At 38.3% G+C, this 14,499-nt stretch overlaps 1 protein-coding gene across 3 annotated transcripts in view; it reads right to left on the bottom strand.

Annotated features, from left to right (window-relative positions):
• Positions 1–14,499, bottom strand: part of PRKACB (protein kinase cAMP-activated catalytic subunit beta) — a 73,458-nt gene that overhangs the window by 22,474 nt on the left and 36,485 nt on the right. The window contains exon 1 of one of the 3 annotated variants that reach the window (XM_075759795.1): positions 13,754–14,030. The exons of 1 other annotated variant lie outside the window; for it this stretch is intronic. In XM_075759795.1, the coding sequence (XP_075615910.1) occupies positions 13,754–13,940 (187 nt within the window). In that variant the 5' untranslated portion in view covers positions 13,941–14,030. Of the gene's footprint in view, positions 1–10,206; positions 10,596–13,753; positions 14,031–14,499 lie in introns of those variants that run through there. One more of the 3 variants, XM_075759797.1, reaches the window with a different exon arrangement.

Genomic DNA, 14,499 nt, shown 5'->3' with positions numbered 1-14,499 from the left:
TGCTAAATCACAGAATGTTTGAGCAAAGAAAAGAGAAAAAAAAACAAAGGCAGCTAAACTCAGTATGAAAAAAAGATGATGTATCACAGAAATAAGCACAGCTTACAAAACTTCAGGAGATCAAGTTGGCATCTTTAATAATCAATCTATTCCAAGACACACACATCCAAGGAACTGTTGCTAACAAAAGTGTATCTATCTTCATCGCAGTATGCTGGATCACAATAAAACCTGTAATCGGGTGATCTTCCCACTACTTAGCACTTTGTTCCAAAAGACAGCATGTGTGAATTGCACGGCATGTGGTGGATAGCTCAGAAATGGCAAGCAGACTCAAAAAAAAATTCACAATCAAATTTCAGTCCCATTACCCAACAACAGCAACAAACCCCCTTGAAAAGTCTAAACTGCACAGATGAAGTTGCTGTATGCAAACTGGAATGCATACAGGAACCCTGTATGGTCACCATACCAGTATGATTTAATTTTGTAAGAACGTTAAAAAAAGAACCCAAGAAAGAGATGTTGATATACAGGTTCCTGTGAGCACTGAAGAGCAAGGATCGCTCATATATGGCTGAGTGACATGAAGATGAGGATGCACGGAGTGTGTGCAAAGACCGGCACAAACAGACCCTATTCAGACAGGTTTCACTGGTACAGCAGAAGCTGGAGCGAAGGAGGCTGAAACTAAAGGAGGAAAAGCTGTTGCTCAAGAAAGGAAGGTGCTGGAAGGAGAGAGCAAAGCAGGAGTAACAGCACTGGCACAATGGGGGCCACAGCAGCGGTCAAAACAACTGGAAGCATCAGGGAGGACACCAGCTGGAACAGGAGGAGATGCACAAGTAGTCCAGAGATTAGGTAAGCACAAACACACAGCACAAACCTAGCTCTTCATGACGAGCAAGAGCAATCGTTGGCAAAAGAAGCAAGTTTTATGCAATGCAAACACCCAAAGCGTATCGTAGGAAATCTGGGGAAATTCAGAAAAAGGTACTAAGAAATGGGGTAATGGCTAAGGAGTCACAATTGAAAGACTTGAAGCAGGTTTGTAACTTCTGCCTGCTTCAGTTCAAACCCTGGTCAGAAGAAACGCTACAGGTGCACACACAGCTAGACAGGAGATAAGTTATCCCCTTCTGTATCACCGGTGACGTGAACCTGGGCCTGCGGAGTGCTCTACTCAGACCTGAGGCAGCGCGGCGATAAGCAGGAAGGCCTGCTGGACGAGATTTCTAAGGGAAGTGGAACTCAAGATCCAGAGGTTCCAAGGTAATACTGGCATACAAGGAGGTATTAAAAAAGACAACAACAAAACCATAAAAGAAACAAAAACCTACCTCACCCAAACCCCAAACAAATCAAAAAAACCCTACCACACACAAAACCAAAACACCCCTGAATCCGACGACCCCCCATCCCCCAACCAGCGGGAGATTTGTTATCTAACAGTATATTCACACAATGCATATTTTTTGTTTGTTTAATCAATTAACTTTTGTATGAAAAGTTAGCAAGCTTATAAAAAAATTGTTAACAAATGGTATATGAGTACTATAAAGCATACTCTGGCCTAAACCATGGTTTAAGAGCGAGTCGGAGGAAAGCTCCGGAAAAAAATTAAAATGTTTAGGACCTCTCAATTGCAGGGGTGCAATGACAGCAGAGGGAAAGGGGTCACAGATGGAGCAGTCCTGAAGAGTTACCATGAATTCCTTTGCCTTTCTCCCACCTCCCACATGCACGGTATTTGTTATTCTCAAGCACATCTCCCACAAGAGCCAGCAAGCCAAAAATTTTTTTGGGGGGGTGGGGGGAAAGAAAGTATTTGGATGGGATTCATGGCAAAAAAGCAAGAACTAAACCGATTAAGACTAAACATTGGGCACCACTACAAACCCCCATCTGCTATACTAAATGCCAATCTCTGCTTGGTATTTAAAATGCCCTTTATCAAAATACAATTCAATTTCTGTTCCAAAACTGTAATATAATCACTTCAAGCCTGGAATTAAATGGGCTATTTAATTAAATCTCCAAATTTCATTTAATGGAAAAATAAATATGTATGAAGAGATTCTGGTAAATAAATGTGTATATTTCATCTTTATAAAAACATATTTATAGCCTTAAACATTATTGAGATGTATATAGATGCCTCAGTGAATCCTGTGGTTACGGTACCAGATTTCAGAAGCAAGTGAAAAGCGTATGATCCAAGTTCTAAGTCCCACTCTTACACCATTAACCTGTTGTCTTAAATGTCTTTAAGTTTCTCTTTCGATTAGCATGAAAAATATCACAAGGCTTACAGCAAGACTCTTCTATCCCGGAAAGTCTTTGAAAAATAAACACAACTAAGTATGGTTAAGTACACTTAAAAGGAAGTAGGGTGAGCACCAGTTAAGGTTTTAATAGCTGGGAAACTCTTCAAAACACATACTAAAACGGTATCATTGAAACAGACTGCCAACAAGAAAAAAATGCTTTGTTTCTCACAATATGAAAACAGTGAGGGGAAAAAAAGTCCAACGTGGTAGAAGCCTGGTAGAGGGCAAGTCAATCGTGCCTTAACACTGTGGTGAGCTACACTTACTGGCTCTCTTGGGAAAAACTGACCAACGAGAATTTTGTCTTGCTTCTGCTCGAAGAGATGCAAAGTCACAGAGCCTAAATGAATTAACTCTGCATCAACTTAATATGTCATTTATCCCACTTTTTACTTTGAGAGCAAGGTTTTGATCTCTTATTTCTGTTTAAATGCTAATTATGTTAAAAACTGGTGATGCAGAGCAAACTAACTTACCCAGTTGCAATGGGTAACAACCTTCAGTTAAAAAAACCAAATCCAAACCATACAGAGCAGTTCTGAAGGAGCTCATTTGCTGGAATACAAAACCTAGAAGTTCTTAGTAAATGAACGATCACTTAAGAATTAACAACTTAGCATACAAGTTTGCTATTAAAATGGAAGTGCTATTAATCTAACTGTACACTGTAAACACTTCTGTGGAATACTGGGAAGGACTGGTAAGAAGTGGAGAAGAGAAAGGCACGGGAAAACCATGGCAAAAAAGGGAGAGGAACAGGATAAACAGTAAATTAGGAGCAATTACAGCTGCAGTGCCTAAAGACTAGAAGAGAGCACTAGAATCTGATTTTTGGGGGAGCACATTCCAGAATTTATTTACATTGTGCAGCAATTGTAAAATACAAATTGTTCTCATCAATTACAACTCAAAATTTGGAATGCAGGCAAAATCTTCTTTTAATCCTGTCCACGATTTTAAAGCCTTGAGTTAGACAGTATTTTGTCAGTCTTATAAAAGCAAATTTGCAACAGTTAAGTGCTCTATAAAGAGCCCAAGTTTTCGGGTTTTTTGTGTTGTTTTTTTTTCCTTTCTCCTTAATTTTCAGTGCTGCAGGCTATAACTTTAAGCTGTAAATTAAACAAATCTGAAGTCTTACTTACTTTTCACCTCTTTACTTGGCTGGCTAGACAGCAACAGCCTGCATAAGAGATGTGACAGACAAACCAAACAGGAGCTGGGTTTTCAGCTGTCAGAGATAATACCTATCTTTGTTGAATTTTGAGCAGTAGATATTCTACTGGACACAACTGCCACAGTCAGACTTTCTTCTTCCTTTATTTTTATTGGAGATAATAAAATCAATTTTATTTCCAAATCCAGTTTTCAGTCTTTCCCCTTTGTTCTTTTTCTTAAATCATAAAGTACTGGTCCAAACAGAGGCAGCGAACCCTTCTAATGCCAAAAGTACAACATAACAGAGACCACTCCAAGGAGACAGGACCAAACCCAACTAACACAGAGTCACTTCAAATGTGAATTCCTGAAATTCTTTTTAAAACCCCCCAAATATATAATGTAAATCAGTAAATTTATTGAGTCACAAACACAATCAGGTCTTGTACTAGCTCTGGTAATCAGAGTTGTACATGCATATCCTGATTCAATCATTTTCCACCAAAAAATATAGATGAGATAAAAAACCTGCTTGCTTAATCTAAAAGAAAATCCAGACCCAACGCTCATCAAAATTTATAAACTAATATAATTCATTAAAAAAATGACTCCCCCCTCAAGACACACACAGATAAATGCTGCATTTCCTAGTTACACCAAAAGCCTCTCTTCCAAAAACCCAACCAAAACAAACAACACAAATCTATGAACCAAGCTGGGATTTATTAATCAAATCCTAAATTATTGATCATATGCAAGACTTCCTCAATGCAGACAAGCAGAATACCCTATCTAACATCCAAGCATGGGACATTACCTAAAATCTCTTGCAGATTCCTGGTGGGTGCAGATCCCTTTGGGTCTTTTGCTCCTTCAGGGTGGCACCTCTCTTTCTTGCTCAAGCTTTCCTTTCAAATTAAAGCATTATTAGCAATCTTTTGCTGATTTGTTATAGTTGATTTTTTTGTTTCAGTTCTCCAAAATGACCAATTAGAACTGGCATACAGTTAGTTCTGGAATATGTCAAAACTAAGCTTTGGCCTAAGGAAAGGAGTCTCTCTCATACCTTCTTCCTGCCCTTCAAGTGTTCATTGAAGGGAATTATTCCAGACTGCTGGAGACAACATATTTGTAAATCTGCTTCCTCTGTTGCAACAATTCACATGTTTTGAGGCTTAAAAGTCCAAGAAATAGCAGTTTGGTTTGTTAGGCTGCAGTTCAGTGTTCAGTATAGGCTGGTATAAACACAAAAAACCCCAGTCCTGTCCTTTCACAGCCACTCGTTCCTGCCCCTCTATCATGACCTTCCTTGAAAGAGCAGAAGCATCCTTGTGGCTGACTGCCAAGCCAGGTCAGGGAATTAGGCCAGCTTAAAAAGTAACGGACAGAAGGCAGGGGAGGACAAGGGAAGCTAATTTTAATCCAAAGCATCTCCTCGTTCTTTTTGTCACATGAATTCTCCTCTTGGGGTGAGGGAGGGGACAAGTGGGGCGGAAGTGGGCAAACATATGGGGCAGATAACAACTGCTCCTTTTCTGAAGGAATACTGGTTTGTTCTAGTATAACATGACCATGAAAGTACAGCATTAGACTACTGAAAAGGCTTCTAAGCAATAATTCTAAGTTATTAATCTTCAATTATTCTATTAGATAAGTTAATTCTATTAATTTAAAATTTTAAATTAATACTTATAAGTTTAATACAATTACTTTCAAACGCAGTACTTAACACTCCCTACACATGAAATTAGTTCATACATAAAAGGTTACATGAAGAAGTGTTAACAAGTAAAATCCTCAATTATCATACACTGATGTGCTTTGTGAGCAATTAGGAATTAAGCTTCATCAGTGCAGTACCACCCTCTATAGTTGTAGCTGAACTTTATCCAGCAAGTAATCTTAAAATGTTGCAACTACCCCAAGACCTATAGTGTAAAAGACTGCCTTCCTGTGTGAAACATAACAGGTATTACTTTACAAAGAAAATTGAAAACTGTGTGAAAATCGTGAAAATTCAAACACTTCTGTTTCTGCAGTGCATACATTTCCATGGTTACCATGTGGGGAAAAAAGAAATAAAATATATTTTCAGAACGAGTTCCAAGAACAAAATTTTCTAGGGCACTACTATAAAATACATTGTAAATGTATCACATTCTTGAATAAAGCAAATTCTAGTAGTTAAATACAAATATAGAAAATAATCAGATCTTCCTCTTAACAGTCAAAACCACATACCAAGCAAAATGTTTACGGCATCTGCTGCAGTTCTCCTCTAGTTCAGCTGTCCACCCCTCTGCGCTGTAAGATACCGGCTGACTGGCTAGCACGAACCTTCCTCTCCAGGTTACTGCCCCACCTTCCCTCTCTGTAAAAGTTCAGTGACTAAAGAGGGTAACAAGTTACTGGGCAGCTACCACTGGAAGTAAGTTTTATGGTTAGATTATTAGAAATAGCAAGCAAAAATCTGCAGGTAGTTGATCATATTGACTAATGAATTCCCTGCAAACAGCAGTGCCCCTCAAAATACTAGATACACTCAGGCACAAATACCCCTTTCTTTAGAAGGAAGCCAAGTTTTACTAAACTCAATTCTTCCTTACACTCGAAACTAAACACCTGCAGGGGCTGTTCACTGTATAGAAGCATTTTACAAGTTACTTGAAACGAGCAACTCTTGTGTTTATTCTTCTTGTTTCAAGTATTTCATACAAGGCACCAAAATAATAGTAGCTAATGCCAGTCTTGGTTTAACTGCACTCGTGTCTAAGTCCGCTTCCCACAAATCTACTTTGTCCCAGCCCTTGCATCAACAAAACTACCCAAATTCTCATATATGTGTGCTGGGATCAGTGAGACACATCTTCACAGCTGTCAGAGTAAATCAGCAAAATAGCTCTTCATCTCTTTGCGAGATGTGAGATTCTGACACATCACTATACTGACATATCTCCTGCAGAACACACTTTCAATATTTACAGGAAAGGGTTGCCTGCAGTAACTAGCCAAGCAAGAGAAGTTCATTTATAACCTTAAATAGCAGAGAAACTGACTTCCTGAAGAAGGAAGTCTTATGTAAATAAACCCATTTCACAATTCAACACATCAAGTGAACAACAAGTTTTTGTTTGCCTCAGGATTTGGGCAGGCAAAAAGTAGGTGAGAGTGTTTACTATCCATCCTGATAAAGAATGGGAGTTTAGAGAGAAACTGGTTGAAGTCAGTGCTTATTTGGATAAAAGGCAGGCATAAAATTTGCACAGAACTGAGTTGTAAATCCTGCAAAAAAATTAAATGAAAAAACCCTAAACCATGTGAATTCTTAATGGGCTGGAGTATCCATCTGCAACTAGAATGAATAAAGGAAAACACCAAAAACATTCATCAAGTTACAAAACTGCCCGTAAGAACCTCAATAATTAAAGCTGGGAAACTCCTGGTGCAGCAGCAGCACCAGCAGCAACTCTTAAAGGAACTAGCAACAAATAATTATATAAACAATTTGAGATGTAAACTAAAAACCAAGGGAAGAAAAAAATATCTCTGGTAACAAAAGATACATAAGAGATGTAACAACAGGGACTGGAGTAAGTTACAGTTCAGGAGATACAATATTAAAACATACCAAACACCCCTTCCTTTGGAAGAAACCTCAATTTTATTAATTTTTTGCCTATACCCCAAACCAAGCACCCCAAGGGACTGTTCACTGGATGTAACTTTTATGTTGCCTTTTCTTTTTTTCAAATATTTCGTACAAGAATCAGAACAAAACCTGAACCTAGTAAGAAGTTATCCTAGTCCACTGTCAGAGGGTAATGGGTAACATTCGGGAACTTTTGAAAGGAAGAAACCAGTAGTCCCATGAGATGCATATAGGAAGATGTATAGTTCTGGCACCTGGAAATTCCATGGCGTCCTTCCATTTCCTATAGTCTTTTCAGCAGTTGGAATAATTAGTTGCTACCTGTTGTTCCTTGCCCTTAGCAGATGTTCCCAACGCATGTAAGATATTTACACCATCTCCCTTCACCCTCACTCCTGAAACGCTCCTATTCTCCAGTGTACACAAAGCTGGACAATAACTCAGAGTCTAACAGCATTGCTCATACTCTTTTCCTCATACTGCTTCATCCGTCTCCACGCACATTTGGTAACTACTATCTTACGAGTGTGAATTTCTATCTCAGCAATTACCTCTATTTGCAGTATTTGAAAGCACTAGCCCAGTCGTGTACTTGGTGATACTTAGGAGCGTTAAGCCTATTCCTAGTGGAACAGAAGATCTAGCAGAGCAGCACCTTTCAGAACTGGCCTTCCAGTTTTATCTGTTCAAGAATGTTCTGCTGTTCCAAACAAAAACCCTAAACCAAAGGAATAGAAAAACAGTTTTTCTTCTTTCAAGTCTTTCCAGAAAAAAAAAAAAAAAAAAAAAATAGAAAAAGAAAAGAGTAAGCTAATTGTACTTGCAATTAGGAAAAAAAAAAACCAAGCACTTTTTCATCAAGGTTTCACTTGCATCTTGGCAATCTTTCACAAGAAGAGGATCTGATTTTATCCACTGACAGGGTGTAATGTAACACTGCTGCAGTGAAGACAGCCAGAAAGGTACATTGAAAAGCAGAAGTGGTTTAAATGGGAAAATGTTTACAGCCAAGACTTAATCTAATCTTCACTTGATGGAGCAGGAGGTAGTCACCTTTCCCTTGTCAAAATTAGATTTCTCATTCATAGATCTCTTTGATTGGGAATTGACACTTGGTAGAAGTTGCAGCTATTTATATCTATTTTTAATGGAACTGGGAGCCTGGATGTCAACATGTATGAAACCTACAGATGCAAATTGCGGAATAAAGCCCCAGGGAAAAGAAAGCAAAATACACCCCCCCCCCCCCCAAAACAACCAACAAAACTAAACACCTGTAACCTCTTTTTCACCTAGTTTGTAAGAAATTTATTCCCTTGAATGGACTCAATCATAAGAGAATACTAAAAAAACCCCAAAAAACCAAAAAAAACCCCAAACCCCAAAAATACCCCCAAAAAACACGCATGCAGCAAAATCAAAAATCCATAGAGCTAATTTCCACAAACCTTAATTCCTGTGGAAGCTACAACCTAACTGTAAGAGAAACAGAGAAAAGGGCGATGGGAAGCCCAGCCTGGTAATGGGTGACAGGCAGAGACCCTCCAACCCAAGGAGACACCTCTCCTCTCTCTCTCCCCCACCAGCAGACAAAGGTGGGCACGTGCCGCCAAGGAAGCGCAGTGAGGCTGGCGTTTCACCCTCACTCTCCAGAGAGGCCGAGCAGGGGCCGGTGTTGGCGGGGAGGTCAGGCTGCCGCCACGTCCCTGCGGCAGGGGTGCAGGCCGGCTGTGGCCCCGCGAGGCCACGCCAGCTCCCCAGCGGCTCCGTGCTGGGCTCCCGCCTGCCGGCATCCCCGCAGGGCTGGGGAGGCTGGGCCACCTCTTCCAGGGACAGTCCGCGTTTAGGTTTACTTGAACAGTCATGATGCTGCAACGTAAATCTCCAGAACATACATATAAAGTTCTGAAACCGTGTCCTATATCTGTACCGGTTTTGACATTTGTATATTATTGTACTTTGCATAACGAGGAAACGACAGCCACGCTTTTCATTCCAGGGAAGATGACCTCAACACATTTGTATGAGATAAGTATATATAAGCTGATATTAGATAAGGCAGTGGGATGACTCCTCCCACTCTTTATCTCATGCCATGTACAAAAGTGAAACCTTCATAAAAATGGTCCTTTAAATTTGCAGGATAAAGCAAAACCACACAGACACACACAAAGACACACACAAACCCTCTACATATGATTAACTGCTTTTTCTTTTCGAGCAATCTCTAACCCTCTTAAGTCATTTTCACAAAGCTTCAGACTGTCTGCTTGAAACAAAAAGGCATCATTTCAGAAACTAATATATTTGAGCTTTTTGCAAACAATTTTCAAAGGATATCTCTTTCTAAGGAAATAAATGTTTAAATATTTACATACAACTTTCAGTAATATTCCAAGTAAGAATAAAGAACTTCATAATTCCATTAAATTCAAAGTACCTTACAATAAGTAGTCATAGTGGTTTTGGAAAGTAAATACCTGCCTGATAAGTTTAGCAGATAATAATAATATCTCATTTCAAATGAGACTCCCCTCCCCTACTTCCATGAATGACCTCAACTATTCTGCTATCCCATCATTTAGAAAGAATAAAACCCATTGAAGAATAAGCTGGTTCAGATGAAAAACAACAAAAGCCTGTTCAGAATTTTTAGGTGATGCTTGTAATAATTTCAAAAGGCCTCTCTATTTCTATCAATTCAGATAAAACAATTTATCATGAGTGGCACAGAAAATTAAGTGAACTGACATATGTATCATTCAATTGTAAAATTTTCCAAATCAGATTCTGTACCTTATTTAATGATTTGGAATAGTTATTTCTAAAAGAATGCCTTAAAATAGAATTTAAAATACTAAATACCAGTTAGGCAAAGCAAAATGTTTAATAAAAGCTGCAATTCTTTAAGACTAGTGATTTTTAATAGAAATCCACAGTGAGTCGATTACAAAAACAAAGAGATCAGTAGTCGATGCAGCTATGCAGACAAGAAAGGGAAACCTGGTAGATTTTTCCTGATTATGAAGACAGAACAAGAAAATAGTGTCAAAGGTAATAGAAAAGACTTACCATTCATGCTGAAAAGCTAGTTTTCAGAAACATATTGCTCCTGCTATTAATCCAACAATTGATGAAGTATGTTAATCTCTACAAAATCAGCACTTCAATCTCTAAACACACTTATACACTAACAGGAAAGAGAGAGCACACAGAATCCAGAGAGCAGCTCTTCCTTACGAGCTCCTTGTGATCCAAAAAACTAAGAAGCACAAGATACCAGTAGTAAACCAAAATCAATATTCAGGACACGGATATTTGGGCTTGCTCATTAACTACTTCTGTTCTGACCAATGCTACCTATTCATGTCTAAAGCAACTCAAAATGGCAGGGGAAAAAAGCATGCAAACACCAGGAGGTTTTAAGATGTTCTCAATTATATCAAGCACTGGTTGTTTCCATGGCAACCTTAGACCAGAATTATCTGTTGACTTGTACCCAACTAGTAGTTATTCTAAAGGTTTAATCAATTCACACAATGTATTCTGTACATTATTTCATATTTCACATGTATTTTTCTCTACACACGCAGAAATATACAGTAATTATTCAGCTAAATCTCATAAGATATTCCCTGGTATGTGAAAGTATATTGATATTATTTTAAATCCGTTAGAGATCAAATATGTTCCTTTGACTATTCATCACCCATCCATTTACAATTTAGAGACTACAAAGATGACAGAAGATGCAATAGCGGTGACTCTCCTGACCATTTCAGTTATCCAAGTTGTTAACACGTTCTCTTATTATGCACAGATTTGGAAACTATTTGTATCAGTTCAGGAATAAGAGATTCGTACTGATCTGACTGTCTCTACATTCAAAACCAAGCAGCCTCATTCCCCTCTCCTTCCCCATTCCAGTCTTCCAAAGAGCTACAAAGCAACTAAGACGACACAAATCAGAACGTAGGTTCAATATAGTTGCAAGTGGTCACAGACAAGATAGTTTAAACTAAGAATGAAATACATTCGCCTGGGGACTACCATCATACACTCTCATCCCTTGGCTGTGCAGCAGAACTGACCTGGGTACCGTTTCAGGCTGTGCCATCACACGTGTGCTCAGACAGCTTTTTAAAATAGATTCTGAGGCCCACGGTGCCTTGAGCCACCTCTGCCCTACTGCATTCTCAGGATTTTACAGAACGCATTCGTTTCATGCATCGACCAAGAATTCAAGGCGCGTCAGAAAAACTGTATGTTTTACATATCAAAATAATGAAGCAAAGATGTTAAATTTCAAAAAATCAACCACTGAAAAAACCCCTATGGCCAGAGACCACATGGCAAATTCCTCAAACCCACAACACTACACGACTGACAACAGAAACGAAAAGTCCACCCAACAAGCAGCAGCTCCTTCCCCTTCAGCAAACCCACAGCTTCAGCAGTAACTGCCTGTAAAAGGGCACAGAGACAGAGCTGCCATTGTATTGCATTACAGCAGAAGGTATAAATATATTAACTTTCTTAACTATAAACCAATAAAAATTCTGAGAAGTCACTTTCCAAACTTTTTCCAGTAATTAAAGAGATTGCTTTTGCCTCAAACTTCAAGAGTAATTCATGCTAACTGCTATGTAGTTTCACCTAAAACCTTACACTGTATTGCACTGGTATGGGTAGAATAATTGAGAATGTCCAAATATTCTTACAAGACAAACACCAGCATGTTTCTAAAACACTGCTTATTCATTAAACTTTCTGTGACATTAATCTATGACCTGAACTTAGTGACCCTCAGGTAAAAAAAACCCCAACAAATCAACAAAACTGTTTCTCTTTCATTTTGGCCAAAGAATTTTCACAGATGATGTATTTTTCTGAAGATATAATTAGGAGTCAGTAGTAGACAGAAATAGTCCCTCCACTGTACTCCTTATCTCCTCTATCATTCCTTTGGCTACAGTGGTGGTGAAATAAGAATCTTGAAACGTATACTTAGTCCATGTGTACCTACAGTATTTTATTTTATTTTTTAAGTAAACTACAAATTGAGAGTAAAGGTTCAGGATAAAGATTCAGAATTTCATCCCGAAATCAAAGCTACAGCATCAACCACCATTCAGCTACCAGCTCAGTAACTGGCTCAGAAGAACTGCATGCAACCACTGTGCTTAATTACGACTGAAAATAGCATTTGCGGAACAGCCATTTTCACCATGTTTATCATCAAGAGACACGACAGTCCATTTCCTCATCAAGCATGTCATACAAGGAAGCCTGCCTCAAATGGGGGGGGGGGAAATAGTAGAGACTTGTACACAAACAGGTCACAATTTCTAAGTGTCAGTAGGTCAATACCATTTTTTTCTTCACGTTATATAAACAAAAATGCTTCAGTGTTATTTTTTCAAATATTTATTTACATAAAAAAGAGCTTCTACATAAACACAAGTATGCCTCTATTTTTACCAAGCTGAAAATATTTTGGAGAAGTGGAAGCTCAGAATTTATGCACTTTCATTATTTATCTTCCCAATAAAACTAGTCGATCCTTTCCCATCTCATTTGGGAGACCTAGATTTAATCTATTTTAGGTCAAAGCATTAACACCTTTTTGTTTCCATGTTTACTGCTTATCCTCTGAGAGCAGACTCACTCCCTACTCTCATAATATTTTAAATTGCAAGCAGGGAGATGTATAAATACTGATTTTCTTCATGGTAACACTGTGATGCTAAGCATTTCCAATAAGGCCTATTTTCAATTGAAATAATTGTGCTATCTCAAAATCCATCAATGAATCTGAAATCTGGAACAAAATTATCATCTATTACCATATTGTAACATTTTAAAATGAGTATTTAACTACAGAGAAAATAATTGCTTTGCAAAATAATGCATGGCTTTAAAAAGAAAAAAGTGATAATCAAACGTCAATTTACTTAGATTGTGGTATTTTTTGAAATCTCACATTTATTACTCAAAATGCAATCATGAAAAGTTTTAGTCCATACAAATCATACTGTAAACTCTTCACTAAGAAATTACAGCTAATGATAGTCGGCATTCCCACACTAAATTAATATGTAATAGTTAAAACCAAACACAATTTTATATTGTTAACCACTGTATAGAGTGTTCTGATGTATATAACCCTTAAAACAATGAATGATAAAAAGCCCTATAATTGGAAGTTTAATCTGTGCAGCACTGTCTGCCCATTCCAAAGTTTAAACACTACAATCTTTAGTGAGTTTTCTATTTCTGCTGAACTAGCTGATTTAATCTGAAAATAAAGGAACTAATTCAGAAGTAAAAATCGGGGTGGGGGCTTGCCAAAACAAGTCAACTGTGCTTGAAGAGAAAAGAAGGGATGAGGGACAAATCCTCCTGCCAGCCACCAGTCCATGAACCAGCCCCCCACCTCCCCCCACCTGATGCAATGCACTAGTCTTCAAATTAATACCTTTAGGTAATGAATTGTAAAATCGCCCCTGGAACGTATCACAGGTCCGTGTTTGTACTTGATTACAAATATGCAAGTTCTTCACTTGCTAGGGAAACTGAAGAGCGAGTATCTATAAAGCAAACAAAAACCCCTACTTACTTGATTTGTCCCATAGGACAGCAAGTTCAGAGCAATGTTGGCTCTCATTTTCCAGAGCCGCTCTCTGTTCATGCGCACCACTCTTTGAATGCCTATGGAAAAGGCGATTAGCAAAACCTTCCAGTCTCTGCAGCGCTGTGGCCGTCCCTGTGCACTGGTTACAAGGTACCTCCTTCTGAGCTGCCATCTATACACACCGGCGACTTTTACAAAGCAAAAGAGAAATTATCTGAAGGGAGCTGGACAACCCAGAGCCACTAAGAGCTATGCATGTGTCAAGCTTCCTGTACGCAGTGTTTTCTAACCACTACTCTCTTCTACTTCCTGTTAAGAAAAGCTCTATAATGTACTGGTTTATACTGCTAAAAGTCTCTTTTCATGTCAGTCGAAAAGTGGTTTAGAAAAAAAAAATGCAATAATTGCTCTAGCATGGTTTTTTCACAGCTTTTTAATGCATCACATTTTATATTTAAATATACATTTGATATTAAAATACTATAAACAATTTCCTCAGAACTAAAGATCAGAAGGTAGATTTTTTTTTTTTTTCAATTTACCACAACCATGAGTGAAAAAAGAAAAGTGACTATTCTGCTGTTCTTCCCCTGTTATGAACATGGAGTACCACCATCATCATAACAAACATAACCAGCTGTAATCTAACCATTAGTACCTTCATGCTTTCAACTAAACAACTTTACAAGCAAGGAGGTTAATTGCAAAAATTACTGAAGAAACTATTATTT

The sequence above is a fragment of the Balearica regulorum genome, chromosome 8, assembly GCF_011004875.1.
Source record: "Balearica regulorum gibbericeps isolate bBalReg1 chromosome 8, bBalReg1.pri, whole genome shotgun sequence".
NCBI classification, from domain to species: Eukaryota; Metazoa; Chordata; class Aves; order Gruiformes; family Gruidae; genus Balearica; species Balearica regulorum.
The sequence above is the reverse complement of the archived record's forward strand: the minus strand, read 5'-3'. Positions and strand labels throughout refer to the sequence as shown.